This window comes from Delphinapterus leucas, chromosome 5, assembly GCF_059928025.1.
Source record: "Delphinapterus leucas isolate spDelLeu-1000000601 "Yukka" chromosome 5, BTC_Dleu_Yukka2, whole genome shotgun sequence".
NCBI lineage: Eukaryota > Metazoa > Chordata > Mammalia > Artiodactyla > Monodontidae > Delphinapterus > Delphinapterus leucas.
The window spans coordinates 65,813,124-65,828,727 of NC_143133.1; the positions used below are offsets into that span (position 1 = coordinate 65,813,124).

The 15,604-nt window shown below is 39.0% G+C and overlaps 1 protein-coding gene across 1 annotated transcript in view; it reads left to right on the forward strand.

Moving 5' to 3' along the window:
• LOC111170287 (LIM and calponin homology domains-containing protein 1) overlaps positions 1-15,604 on the forward strand; it is a 107,545-nt gene that overhangs the window by 57,856 nt on the left and 34,085 nt on the right. The window contains exons 18-21 of the mRNA XM_089911836.1: positions 5,754-5,844; positions 7,423-7,586; positions 11,310-11,415; positions 15,340-15,414. Of these exons, the coding sequence (XP_089767962.1) occupies positions 5,754-5,844; positions 7,423-7,586; positions 11,310-11,415; positions 15,340-15,414 (436 nt within the window). The remainder of the gene's footprint in view (positions 1-5,753; positions 5,845-7,422; positions 7,587-11,309; positions 11,416-15,339; positions 15,415-15,604) is intronic.

Consider the following 15,604-nt stretch of genomic DNA (forward strand, 5'->3'; position numbering starts at 1 on the left):
GTTCTTGTTAAAAGAACAGCCCAAAGCCAGGCAGATCTGTGGCTAGACCATGTCCCTCTCAAGCCAGGAAACTGCCACCTCCCACCTGTGGCCTCAGGGCTCGGTCTGGCACCAGGGCCAGTTTAGATGGTGTTCTTAGTCAAGGGGACGCCAGCTCCCGGCTTAGGCCCCTGTAACCTTTCTGCGCTCTCATTCATTCATGTCCAGGGGTCTGTTTTTATTTTCATTCTTGAGACAGTATTACCAGTTGGAGAAGGGAAGGCTTCTCCTCTTTTCAGCTATAACCAAAGGAAAGTGTGGGCCATAAAGCACATTTTCTAGCCAGACAGGTTTGTTTCAGGCAAATCTCTGAGTCCATCGGCACTGGTTGAAAGTGCCAATTTTGAACTCATTACCTTTGAAGTAATGATGTGAGTACAAAAGTAACAAGACTTCAGAATGGAGTATCAGACAGAAGTTAATTAAACTGGCTTTGGGATTTCCCTTGATTATATATAGTCTATATATATATATATATATATATATATATATATATATATATATATAGCAGAATATAGAAAACCATAAAAAAATTTAAACTAGTTATTACTCCAGCCACTCAGAAGTTAAGATTTTTTAAAATGTGCATCCTTCTCTTTTTCTCAGTGTATATAAAAGATTTTGGGGGGATCATGTTATTCAAATTGTGTTGTAACTTGCTTTTTCTCTTAATTTATCCTGAATATTTTGTTAGTAATAGCTTGATTTTGATGACTAGTATGCATTTAAACTAAGCTTGACAGTATAAATTTCGTAAATAATTCATCTAACATTTGCTCCCCTATCATGGATTACATGTTGGCTCTATGTCAGATACCATGCTGGGTCCCTGTCCCCCTCAGAACCTGGACTGGATCAAAAGCCTCAAGACGGGGTGATGGCTGGGGGTGGTCTGGTCTCAAGCTGCCCTGGGAAGTAGAGACTTGGCTAACTTGACCCCTGTCCCGAGAGATCCCGGAGAGTTCTCATCTTTTGCATAATAAATGAATGAGAGGTAGAATGGAAAGGATGAGGTAGAATGGATGAGAAGGAAAGGGCATGGAAAGGGCAGTTTGAATCATTTCAGCAATAAACTTGGGACACTCAGGTTCTGGATTGCATCTTATGGGTCAAAACCTTTAAATACCTAGGGAGAAGTTGGCAGTGGGTGTGACTCCAAGTCCAGATGTTGGAGCATTGAGGTTACCAGCACAGGTCAGGGTTCCTACCTCCCCTGCCTACTAGCAATGTGACTCTGGGTAAGTGACTTAGCCTCCTGGGCCTCAGCTTCCTCACCTGTATAAAGGGAATCATATTGGTGCATACTTGACAAGCTTGCTCTGAGGACTAAGAAAGATAATCCACATCAAGTGCTGACATGTGGGAAATCTAGTAAATATTGACCATGGCTACAGTGACAACAGTGTATAACCTTTAAAACATAATTTTAAGGGAAGATAAATTGGGTCATCTGGGAGTTCAGTATTTGAGTGTTAAGCCACATAGAAATGCATCCAGAAACATGAGTATTCTTGAAAATCGAAGTTCTGCATTAGTCATGCATAAGTAAAATATTACTGAAATGAGGTGTGCTAGAAAAATCATCCTTATTGAAGTAGTGCTTGAGGACTTTGTCTCTTCTGCATTATAAATCATGTCTAGGGCTCCCCTGGTGGCGCAGCGGTTAAGAATCCGCCTGCTAATGCAGGGGACACGGGTTCGAGCCCTGGTCCGGGAAGATCCCACATGCCGCGGAGCCTAAGCCCGTGTGCCACAACTACTGAGCCTGCACTCTAGAGCCCATGAGCCACAACTACTGAGCCCACGTGCCACAGCTACTGAAGCCTGTGCGCCTAGAGCCCGTGCTCTGCAACAAGAGAAGACACGGCAATGAGAAGCCCACGCACCGCAACAAAGAGTAGCCCCTGCTCGCCACAACTAGGGAAAGCTTGCGCACAGCAACGAAGACCCAATGCAGCCAAAAATAAATAAATAAAATAAATAAATTTTTTAAAATTATGTCTAAAGGACTTCATGAATTATCTTATTTCATTGATTCCAAGGGGCACACTTGCCACACTTGAGCATCTCTAAATCAGGACATGTCTTTTTTTTTTTTTTTCAGGATATGTCTTATAATCAGTAGTGTGTCCTATTTAGTTTGTTTAGTAGTTTGTTTTCTTTCTTAGTAGTACCTAAAATAATACAACTTAAACTTGATGGCATCTAAGATTTAATAAAATATGTCCATTTCTTTGTTCATGTTTGGGCTGGGAAGGCTTTGGCTCAGTTTTTGTAGTTATTTATTTCCCAGTCACTGGAAACACCAGTGTTCTCAAGAGCATCATACATCAATATTTAACTGCAAATTTGTTTCCCAACCTCAGATAGTTTTCCATAATCTAATCCATTTGGGGAGAAAACGTAAAAATCAGTATTTCAGACAGTATTTTATATATTAAAAATCAGTATCTCTGACTATTTATATATTAACATCATAAAACAAAAAACACTATGTATTAATACTTCTATGTGTGGGGGGGACACTTTAAATTATTAAACCCAGGTTATTCTGTTGTAATACTAGGCTGGTGGGTCTTCAAATACTACTGTCATGTCAGTTGTTCATATAACAGTGTACACACACACAGAGAACATATATATGTAACTTCACTATAATAAAAGAGACTTTGGTTTATTTAACCATTTCTACTCATTAAGTCTCTCAAAGGGCTTCAATTCAGGCTTCCTGATGTATTTAAAAGTTACAAAATCCATTAAGTAGTATAAATATGATGCTTATTTCCTTCCTAGGGTTTTAAAGGTGCATGTTAATTTAATATTATGTTCTTCCAGAATTGATACACTGTTATCTGTCATTAGAAAGTGCTCATCTAGTTATGAAGATGTCAAAACTACCCCATCCTCCAAAAGAAAAAGCATATCTTTGCCACTAGATGCTATTATAAAATTCTTTAGCAGCTTGAAAGGCTAGTGGCTTAAAGTTTCCTTGTGTCTTTTCTTTAACTTTGAAAATTTGCAAATAATTTTTTTTACAAATTTTTTTCCAATTTTTAATTGTGGTAAAGTGAAACATAAAATTTACTATCTTAACCATTTTTAAGTGTACAGTTTAGTAGTATTTAGTACATTCATATTGTGCAACCATTGCCACCATCCATCTCCAGAACTCTTTTCATCTTGCTAAACTGAAACTCTGTACCCATTAAACAATAGTTCCCCACGGCCCCCTCCCCTCAGACCCAGGCAACTATCATTTTACTTTTTTTTTCCCCTTCACTTTTCCCCCATGCCCCAGCCTCTGGTAGCTACCATCCTACTCTCTGTTACTACGGGTCTGGCATTTTTTAATTTTAATTTTGTAGATTCCAGATATAACTGAGATCATGCAATATTTGTCTTTCTGTGTCTGACTTATTTCACTCAGCATAATGTTCTCCAGTTTCATGCATATTGTCACAAATGACAGGATTTTCTTCTTTTTAAAGGCTCAATAATATTCCATTGTATATGTGTGTATAATATTGATATTTGTGCATATAATAGTAATATTTACATATCAGAATATATGAATAATATATACATATTTTCTTTATCTAGTCATCCATCAACATTTAGGTTGTTTCCATATCTTAGCTATTGTGAATAATGCTGCAATGAACATGGGAGTACAGATATCTCTTCGAGATACTGATTTCATTTCCTTTGGCTATATATACCTAGAAGTGGAATTGCTGGATCATATAATGGTTCTATTTTAAATTTTTGATGAAACTCCATACTGTTTTCCATAATGGCTGTACCAATTTATATTCCCATCATCAGTGTACAATGGTTCCCTTTTCTCCACATTCTCAACAACACTTGCCACCTTTTGACTTTTTTTTTTTTTAATTTATTTTTTGGCTGCGTTGGGTCTTCGTTGCTGCACACGGGCTTTCTTTAGTTGCGGCGAGCGGGGGCTACTCTCGGTTGCAGTGAGCAGGCTTCTCATTGCGGTGCCTCCTCTTTGTTGCGGAGCACAGGCTCTAGGTGCGTGGGCTTCAGTAGTTGTGGTGCATGGGCTTAGTTGCTCTGCGGCATGTGGGATCTTCCCGACCAGGGCTCGAACCCACGTCCCCTGCATTGGCAGGCGGATTCTTAACCACTGTACCAGGGAAGTCCCTCTTTTGACTTTTTGATAATAACAATCCCTAGAAGATATAAGGTGATATCTCACTGTAGTTTTGATTTCCCTGGTGATTAGTGATGTTGAGCATCTTTTCATATACATGACTTCAGTTGGCCATTTGTATATCTTCTTTGGGAAAATGTCTATTCAGGTCCTTTTCCCATTTTTAAGTTGGTTTATTTGATGTTTTTTACTATTGAGTTGTAAGAATTCCTTTTGTATTTTGGATATCAATCCCCTATTGGATGTATAATTTGCAAATATTTTCTCCCATTCCATAGATTGCCCTCTCATTTTGTTATTTGTTTCCTTTGCTGTCCAGAAACATTTTCAGTTTGATGTAGTCCCACTTGTTTATTTTTGCTTTTGTTGCCTGAGCTTTTGGTGCCAAATCCAAGAAATCATTGCTAAGACCAATGCCAAGGAGATTTCCCCCTGTTTTCTTCTAGGAGTTTTATGGTTTGCAGTCATACTTTTAAGTCTTTTATCCATTTAGACATTGATTTTGGTGTATGGTGTAAGATAAGAGTCCAATTTCATTCTTTTGCATGTCGATATCCAGTTTTCCCAACAGCATTTACTGAAAAGTCTATCCTTTACCCATTTTGTATTCTTGGTGCCTTTGTCAAAAATTAGTTGACCATGAAAGTGTGGGTTGATTTCTGGTTGTTCTGTTCCATTGATTTATGTGTCTGTTTTTATGCCAGTACCAAACTGTTTTGATTAATGTAGCTTGGTAACATAGTTTAAAATCAGGAAATGTGATGCTTCCAGTTTTGTTCTTCTTGCTCAAGATTGCTTTAGCTATTTGGGGTCCTTTGTATTTCCATATGAATTTTAGGGTTCTTTTTTTCAATTTCTGTGAAAAATGCCATTGGAATTTTTAGAGGGATTGCATTGAATCTGTAGATTGCTTTGGGTAATGGGGATATTTTAACAATATTAATTCTTCCAATCCACGAATACAAGATATCTTTCCATTTCTTTGTGTCTTCTTCAGTTTCTTTCAGAAATTATGGGGGGGGGGTGGAATATGAGAAGTTGGGTAACAGAAAGTTGTTGAGAGCCCAGAAAGGGAGAGAACTTCAAGAATAAAATGCACAGTGCTAAGAGCCACCAGCATCTGTGCTGAAGACAAGCTACTGAGAGGTTAATTGCAACTTGAAAAAAATATTTTTTTCACTGGTGATATGACCCTAAGCCAACTGTAAAGCCATTTGGAAGCAAGAGAGTGGTAACTATGATTTTGAAAAACTGATAGTGAAAGGAAGGAAAAAGAGGCAGTCAGAGGAGGAGGGGAGGTAGTGGGGTTGTGTGCCCTCATAACATGGTTCTGCTTCAGCACTTACGTTCTCCTTCACGGAACGTCTCTTTCCGACAAACCCAGCCTTTCACCACTGGAAATAGAAAAGAGTGAATTCATATAGGCAGCTCACCTCGTTGGCCTGAAAATTACTACTGGAAAAAAGAGAAAGAAATCCTTTACCTTCTAGAACCTTCAAAGGGATAATGTGTTCAAGGTGGAAAAATATCTTTCTTTTAGGCAACGACTGAAGAAACTGAAACAAACAGTCAAGAAGATGAGAATGATGGTGAAAAAACAGAAAAAGGGAATACAGAAGTTGCCTCATCAGGTTTGTTTTTATAACAGACTAGTTTTAAGGTAAAGCGTGATAACTCTTAAGAGAATGAAAATAAAAAAGGTAGTGAACGAGGCTCTGTGACTGGTGTGGTTGTGCTGCCACCTAGTGACTTCCTGGGGGAAATTCTGACCAAGTGATTTATCTTGCTGTAAAAAAAAAACAGGAACCCATGCTTTTTGCTACCTTACTTCGTTTGTTTTTTCTTTTTTGGTACGCGGGCCTCTCACTGTTGTGGCCTCTCCCCGGACGCGCAGGCCCTGCGGCCATGGCTCACGGGCCCAGCCACTCCGTGGCATGTGGGATCTTCCCGTATCGGGGCACGAACCCATGACCCCTGCATTGGCAGGTGGATTCTCAACCACTGCGCCACCTGGGAAGTTGAAAGTTTATCTCTGTCATCATAAGAGAGTTATATTTCCCCTAATCAATAATGCTAAAAACTGAGGGTTATATTTAACACACAGTAACAGCAATAGATAAGACAGATTAAAAATATATCATAAAAATAGATGCTGAGGGCTTCCCTGGTCGCGCAGTGGTTGAGAGTCCGCCTGCCGATGCGGGGGACGTGGGTTCGTGCCCCGGTCCGGGAAGATCCCACATGCCGCGGAGTGGCTGGGCCCGTGAGCCATGGCCGCTGAGCCTGCGCTTCCGGAGCCTGTGCTCCGCAGCGGGGAGGCCACAACAGTGAGAGACCTGCATACCGCAAAAAAAAAAAAAAAAAAAAAAAAGATGCGGAAGTGGTAAACCCAATGAATAGTTTGAAAGAATAAAGTAATGCCACAAATATGAACAGTGAGTATGAATAGAAACCCACTATTCCCTAAAGTAATATTTCTCGATATTTTTAACACATTTTTTCTTTTGATAAACATGAAAACCTCTCACCCTTTTCTAATACCAAGTTATTTTTAAATGGCATTGTAAAGTAAATTAAAAGTCATTACTAAAAATTTTAGTGTATACTTTTTCAAACTAGACTGTACCTCCACATTCTGATATGCCCCCTCAGGTGGTGACTTTTCCACCCACTTTAGACTGTACCAAATTCTTCTTTGTATACCCGAGAACACTTAATTTTCATTGCATTATATTGATTTTAACCACACAATCCCTAACACATTCCAATTATGAAAACATGATGTTAAAAAGGAACATTGAAATACAAAAGGAAGAGTCAGGCTGCCCCTCATTTGGAAAGAAGTTTGGATAGAAATTATCTATAAATGTTCACCTGTCCAACCCACCTCTCGTAATATTTCCTGCCAGCATTTTGTTTCATGTAGTGTTATTCATATGTAAACTGGGACTCTTATTCAGAACTTAAGTTTTTCATAGTGGGGTTCTTTGATGTGTTTTATGTTGCTTTATTTTTTAATAATATCTTGAAAGAGCCTAGAGAATTCTAGTACCTGAAGCTCTTTTGTACCTCTCATCACACTGTAATCCAGCTCCATGTTGCCCCGGGCAAGATATGTACTCAGTGTACTTCCTGGCATGGCAGGACCAACGAGCCTTTATATGGTTTTCATCTTGTTCTTTATGTTTCTGAATGTAACTCCATTTCAGAGCCACAGTATTTTACATCAACTGTGACCCGATCCAGCCCGACCGTGGCCTTTGTGGAGCTTTCCTCCAGCCCCCAGGTGAAGAACGAGGTGCCAGAAGAGAAAGACCAGAAAAAACCGGAAAACGAAATGAGTGGAAAGGTGGAACTGGTGCTGTCACAAAAGGTGAGGTGGACTAAAGCCGTTAAGTCCACGATTCACGTGGCTTCATGTTACTGCTGGCTGCTATGGTGGCACCATTTTGCAATGAAGATTTATTTTCTCTCCTGATCTTGTTTCCTACCTTTGATCTGTATTTTTTTTTCTTAATACAAATATAATACATGTTCATTGTAAAAAAAAAAATGTAACTACATATAGAAAGATGTCTGTGTTAGTCCACTTGGGCAGCTATAACAGAAAACCACAGACTTGGTGGCTTATAAACAACAGAAATGTATTTCTGTCAGTTATGGCAGCTGGGAGGTGTAAGAGCAAGGCGCTGACAGTCAGCCTCTGGTGAGAACCCACTTCCTGACTCACAGACGGCTGTCTTCTTGCTGTGCCCTCACTTGGCAGAAGGGCCAAGGGTCCTGAGTCTCTTTTATACCGTCACTAGTCCCATTCATGAGATCTTCACCCCCATGACCTAATCACCTCCCAGAAGGCCCAGCTCCCAATACCATTACCTTGGGGGGTTAGGGTTTCAGCATATGAATTTTGGGGGGACACAAACATTCAGCCTATAGCTATTTATTTTTAATGTATATTTACAGTGATATACATGGAAATATGTAACAAATCTATCAAATAGTATGTGTAAGTATACATAAAATATATAAATAAAAAACATAGAAATAGAGCAAGAGAGAGAAAAAGTCACTGAAACCTACCTCTCTATTAATAATAAGTGGTATATATATTCTTTCAACATCTTTTAAAATTTATTTTAAATGGCTAATTTTTATAAAATTATTTTTATAAAATTTTTAATAAAAATTATATAAATAAAAATTTTTATAAAAATTATATACATTTAAAAGAAAAATGTAGTATAGATATCTGTTATAAAGCTTTGCAGTTAGGTTTTAGTTTGCCGTACATGAGCTTGCTTATTTGTAACTTACTCCATATTCTCTTTCCGATATTTACCTGTTTTACAGTAATGGTACTTCTGATGCCTCTGAACTTGAATAACAAGGAAACAAGAAAATTATTATTCTGATATAATGGGTTTTAACATCTTGTTTTTATTAAATTTCTTCCTTGTTTGGAGTCTCATCTCTTTCATATCAATTTAGTTTGTTTTCAGGCACAGTCTAAAAGTCATCTTTTGTACCTCTTGTCCTCAACCTTGGTTACCCTTTAGAATTTAATAGATACCAGGTCATATAAATCTCAGTCTCTGGGAACAGGGCTCAGGCATCTGTATTTTCAAAAGGTCCCCAGGTGATTCTGATGGGTCACCAAGATAGAGTACAACTGACTTGCATACTGGATACTTTATGTGGTGATATTCCAACTTTAAAAGTTAAACCTAAATTTGGATTTGACTTTAGAGTGAAAATTTTACCACTTCTAGTTCTGGTTCATCTATCATCTACTCAACCAATAGTGGTTGTGCACCTACTATGTGCCAAGCACTCTGCAGACACTGGATATTCAACAGTGAATAAGACACAGCCCCTGGCCTTAAGATGCTGAGATGCTGTATGCCTGGTGGAGCCCAAAAATGCCTGCTTCCCTGATGCCTTTTGGGGATTTCAGACTCTAGCTACTCCCCCATTTTTATACATAGAGAGTTAAAAAATGGTCTGGAGGTCTGAACAGAAGAACCTAACTGTAGGAAAAGCGTTGGGGGCAGACAGGATTTCCTGCCCTTGCAGGTTGTGCCTGATCCACGTTACACTTGTAATCTATTTATTTATTCTTCTTGCAAATCGACCTTTTTTCCTATGTAAATATAAAATGAAAGGAAAACTCATACCATTGCTAGAAAAAATATTTTTAAAATCACACAAAATGGACACCATAGCATAAAAAATATTCATCTGTGTAACCTCATCTATGTGATCCATCTTTGGACCCCCAGCGTCATGGCTACCCTACTATGGAAAAAATTGTTTTCAGGGGTTCTTAACTCTGTGTGTATGTGTGTGTGTGTGCACACGCGCACGCTGCACGTGTGCCCACGCATGTACATGCACCATGGACCCTTTGTCTATCTGGTAAACATTATTCTCAGAATAATATTGTTTAAACCATAAAATACACAGCATTACCAAGTTTTCCTTGGTATCAAGTAGTACGAAATATGTATAACCACATGACTTCTTTTCTGTGGACCCCAGGTTAAGAATCTCTGCTAGATGATTAGCAAATGGAATAATGGTCTTTGAACCCAATGCTTTTCACAACATGTGAATTTCTCCTTTTCTCCTTTCTCTACTTTACAGTTAACTTTTAGAGAAAGAAAGAAAGAAAGATGATGCCAGTGGTTGCAACAGCTTTTATTTTCTGATTTCACTTGAGAGTGTTACCTTTATAAAACAAAGTACCAATGCACACAGGCTGACCTTTTACATAGTGGGTATTTTGAGCATTTCTGCTGAGATTAACTGTTTCATTTACAACCAGGCATTAACCGAAACATATTTTTGTCAATTCCACTATGGAGGAAATGGTATGAGCTTAAGATCTGAGGGTTGTCAACTTTGGTAAATCTAGGCCTTAGGTTTTGCTGCATGTTTTAGCACTGAAGTTCATTTGGACATCTGGTTGACCTCCGTAATGCAGAACAATTAACTGTATTTTCTTCAAGATTCCATTAGGGTTGAATATATTCTTCATCAAGAAAAATAAAATCTTACTGAGGAGAAATTCTAGACATTAAATCATCCTGAGGACCAAATAAGAGATCAACTTATGATGAAACAAATGCTCTGGAGCCTCACTCGCCCACTGGCCATAAAGTTAATCTCTTCATGGCCACCAGCCAGTGAATCAGAGAAGATTCTGTAAGCAGCTAAAAGGACATCGGAACTGATACAGCCACACTCCTCATTCCGATCTCTGCTCAGAGTCTATTGACTCTTTATTTTGGTCATTAGTTTGGTTATCTGGTCTTTCAGAAATCAGTTGATTAGAAGCAACAAATCGGAAGGAGGGTGTTCTACCAAAGGCCCTTCCGATTGGGGAGAAACAAAATAAAATTAACTAGCAATAACAAGAAAAATCTGTTTTTACAAAGCAAACATAAGAATTTTTAAAGCCTGTAACTTTGGATCTATTTACCATAAGGTCATGTGGTCTAACATGCTTCAAAAATCCCTTAAGGGCATCATCGCTATGGCACTGTTTGATATAATGGTTATTTACAATAATGCTTCTTTGTCAACAAGCACAGTATATTGTCTTTAATGTGCTTTGTGTAAATTTGTTGGGGGGAGTATGTAGTGTCTCAAGAATAATGCCCATTAGAAGGTAATATTACTTTAACATTTAATACTTACATAGTAAGATTTTTTTTAAATCTTATGTGGAACATCGCACTTCCTGACATTACAAATTCAGTATTATGTAGTACCAAGAAGAGAAACCGTGATTGATCCCAATAAGAACATGAAACAGAGTGATGTATTATCTCAAATATGGAATATTGTCCTCTGAGTTTGAAGAAACATGATCATCAAATTTTTATGCTCTAGTTTGATTTCTCTGAAAAATTGACCTCTCTATTAATGTAGAAAAGCATGAAGGGGTTTGGAGAAGGGGCAAAATTTTCCATTTACAATTTAAATGTTTGGGCTTCTTGACTTATTGTAGCCATGGATCCTTAAATTTTATTTCACCTGTGCATTTAGTAATGGACAATACTTGTAATATTTATGTCTGTTGCCCATGATCCAGGTGGTAAAGCCAAAATCTCCAGAACCAGAAGCAACCCTGACGTTTCCATTTCTGGACAAAATGCCTGAAAGCAGCCAATTACCTTTGCCAAATCTCAGTTCTCAAGGTAAAAAGATAGAAGTGTTTTGTTTCAGTTCTACGTGTTCTGCTGGGCCCATTTGTAGTGAAATATTCTTCATTTTCAAGGCAGATTACTTCCTTTATGTTGATGTACCTTTAGCCGTTGGGTTTGCCAGAGTCCATGATGGCTGAATTAATCACTTCAGAATGGAGGTCTGGAGCTACAGTCTCTGTTTGGCTTAGCCAGGAACCCCAGCTGCCAAGACCGTTTTGTCAGCCAGACACTGTGGGCACAATAGGGCCTATACCAGTATTTGATACCCGAAAATAATTTTTATTGGCTCTTAAATATTTTAAAAAATAAAAAATCAATAACTTTAATAAAGAGTTTATGATCTTAATATTATGTCAAGTTCACTAACTGTTAATTTTCTAGTCTTCCTAAATTATTCATTTAATTTGACAGTGATTTTGGAAGAAAGTCAGATTTTCTTGCCCCATAATAGTTCCTGGCTGTGCATGATGATTACCAAGAAACATTCATGATCACAGATTAAACGTGTTACTCAGAGCCAAAAACTTTAATCTTTCCAAATATTCTTTACAGTTAGAATATATAGTTATATGGAACACACATATATATATATATAGGCTGAGGATAAACCTTAATATATTTCATATGTTTGATATATTTTATTTTATTTTTTTTAACATCTTTATTGGAGTATAATTGCTTTACGATGGCGTGTTAGTTTCTGCTTTATAACAAAGTGAATCAGCTATACATATACATATACATATATCCCCATATCTCCTCCTTCTTGCATCCCCCTCCCACCCTCCCTATCCCACTCCTCTAGGTGGTCACAGAGCACCAAGCTGATCTCCGTGTGCTATGCAGTTGCTTCCCACTAGCTATTTCTTTTACATGTGGTAGTGTTTATATGTCCATGCCACTCTCTCACTTTGTCCCATGTTTGATACATTTTAACATGTTTGGTATAATTTAGGGAGGGATGGCCTCGAAAAATATGGGCGTTTAGGGCCTCTGAAGGTCTTAAAATGGCAATGGCCACTGCAAACTCCCCAAGTGCCTTTAGGCCATGTATAGGTTGTGAATTCACCCCTTTATTCTTTAAGAGCCCAACTTGAATCCGTTTATCTTGGTAAGAACCCCAGGCACCCACAACCACCAGAAAGGAGCCTGAGGGATGTGAACAGTAGGGGGATGGGTCCTGAGGATTCCATGATCCATAGGGACTATGCTTCCCAAGAGACAGACCACCGGGCTTTACTGGTGTGAGTTCTCTCTCTTTACTGATGTGATGTGAAAACGGCGAGAGTTCAGGAGGCAAGAACTATAAGGTTTCTTGTTTTTCTCTTTTAACGTGCTTTCCCCAGTACACTTTATAGATCTATCAGTCCAGGCAAAGAGAGGATGTACAGGGTCATTGTGGCTGGGGACTTGTTGCTTTTCTTTTCAAGGATGGGCAGCTCTTTGGCAGAATGCTACTTGGCTTCCATTAGTCTTTGTTGACGGCTGGGAGATAAGTTGGGCTCTATCTGCATAACAGGAAGTACTCGGGAGGGAATTAATTGGTACAGGTACTGATAATCACTAGCTTCTTAACGTGGAAACAAGTTCAATACCGTCTTCAAAGCATTTGATTTAAATTCGTCAGCCCTACTGTCCTGAAGGGAAGTGACAAAAGTAAACTCTCCTAACTGGGCCAGCAATTGGTCACATTTAGATTTTAATTCTGCCCTATTTCTAGCACTTTTTAATTGTGTATGTAAGTAATACAGAGAGGAAATAGATATTTTAAGCCATATTAATTAGTTTTATTGTCTTCGATATTTTTACATCTAATTATCTGTTGTAAGGCATTTCGATTTTGTAAAATGTGCTGTTGAATTAAGGGACTTTACTTCATGCTTTATCTAAGGTGAATGAAAAATAAAATTCAGTGGCACTAGAGCATTTCCAAAATCATTCTTCAAGATGGGATTATATTTGTCATACACCTGTTCCACACTCTTGTCTGGCTCATGGAAGCTGTAATTACAGCTGCAGGCTCTGGAGACAGAAGGCCTGGCTTCAAATTCTGGCTCTTCGAGTTCTAATCTGCATGATCTTACCCACCAAGTTCTCTCTAACCTCTGTCACCCGTAAACTGGAAATAATAACAGTACCAACCTCATAGGGTTGTTGGAAGAATTAAATGAGATAAACCAAAAACAAAAAACAAGGCATTTAGCTCAACACCTGACCTAGAATAAGCACTACAGTATAATCTAGTAGCTGCAGAATAGGTGCAGTAAGAGTAGAAGTATAAAGCAAGGTTCCAGGCAGGAATGAAGCATTCTTAAATGCTCTCCTTAAAATAGGAGTGTTTATATTGTAGAGACATAGCAGTAATTTTCAAACCTGAGATGTGGCAGGGTCTCCTGCAGGATGAATTAAAACACCGCTCTCTGGACCCCACTCATACAGCATCTGATTGTGTAGGTCTGGGCTGGGGCCACAGTATTTACATTTCTAACAAGTTCCCAAAGGTGATGCTGATGCTGCAGATCCAGGGACCACACTCTGGAAACCACTGGCTTGAAGCATGTGTTTAAATTGTGTACCAAAAACATCACTGGTAGATGTAAAAATAACATTAATACTTGTTTGGTGCGTATAAAGTTCCTATCTTTCAAGTAGCAAAAGGCCTCTAATAAATGTAGTCTTAAAAGACATGATTTGTCTTTAGTTGGGGATTGGCGGGGGAGTATAGGGCTTTGCCCAGCTATAAAAGGTCAGCATAGGGGCTTCCCTGGTGGCGCAGTGGTTGGGAGTCCGCCTGCCGATGCAGGGGACACGGGTTCGTGCCCCGGTCCGGGAAGATCCCACGTGCCGCGGAGCGGCTGGGCCCGTGAGCCATGGCCGCTGAGCCTGCGCGTCCGGAGCCTGTGCTCCGCAACGGGAGAGGCCACAATAGTTGAGAGGCCCGCGTACCGCAGAAACAAAACAAAACAAAAAAGTCAGCATACGTTTAAGTGACTAGTCAGAGGCTGCACATCAAGTCCAAAGAAGCTGTAGGGTCAGGATCAGGAATCCTGGAGCCATACCTAACATTCTCTCCCCAGGACAGTGATGATGCCATCATCTCCACCAAGTGGTCTGTTTCTCGACTGCTCAGACAGGCTACTGCAGATGTGTGGGGTCCCTAGTGATGCTCCACAGATTTCCCTTAAACATACCCATGTGCATAAATAACCTTTAAATACTCTGAAAACATTCATAAAATTACATGTAAAGAGGACAGATTTCCTTTTCTCAACTGTCTCCCAATAGTAGAAAGATATCTTGAATTGATGTTTCAGGAAAATATGTGCACGTTTTAAAAACCGCTGTCTTTATTTGCATTGAGAATGATGACAGATGAGCATAGCATCTAGGTTAAGGATGCAAATGCTTGCCTTCAGCTACTGTCTGCTTGATGCCACCCCATTACAGATACACACATACACATCTTTTTACTACACACGTATATAACTGCCACCACAGACTTCCATAATAACATTTATAAAGTGTGTAAGAATAATTGAACTCATCTCTGCTGTCTTTTATACTTTTCTAGTGCTTTCCAAAAGCAAGGTAAACTGTGCACTTTGCCCTTACATCACACATCATCCCATCATTTGGAGATTCAGCATCTTAACAATATCACCTTTAAGTATGAGCTCCTAAACTCCCACCCAACAGCAAACAATAGCATAAACTGGCCCATCTATGGACTTTTGTCCACATCTTTGGGCTTTGTGTGCATTTTATTGAGGTATTTTGTACTCTGGATACTTTCACTCTCAATCCTTGTTCTGATGACAGCCAAACCTCCATTAGTACTTGGGAGTGTGGTTCTATTCAAGTCTCAGCCCTGTTTTCATGGTTTTTCTATTTGTTCTGTTCTGCCATCTGATCTAGAGTCGCCTGGCACTGCCAGCGTTCTGCTGAGAGTTCAGAACTCTTGGCGACGTTCCCAGTTTTTCTCCCAGTCAGGTAAAATGCATACTGGGGAGCTCTATTTCTTTTTTGCAAAATCCATGTTGTGGGCAACCAATTATATCTGGTACTTTTCTTCATTTCTGATTCCAGGGGCACACAGTTAGCAAAGAGCTGGTTCATTGATATCAGTACCAGTTATCAGTACTAAAATTGGGGGAAATTCGCAGAATTTTACTTTGATTTT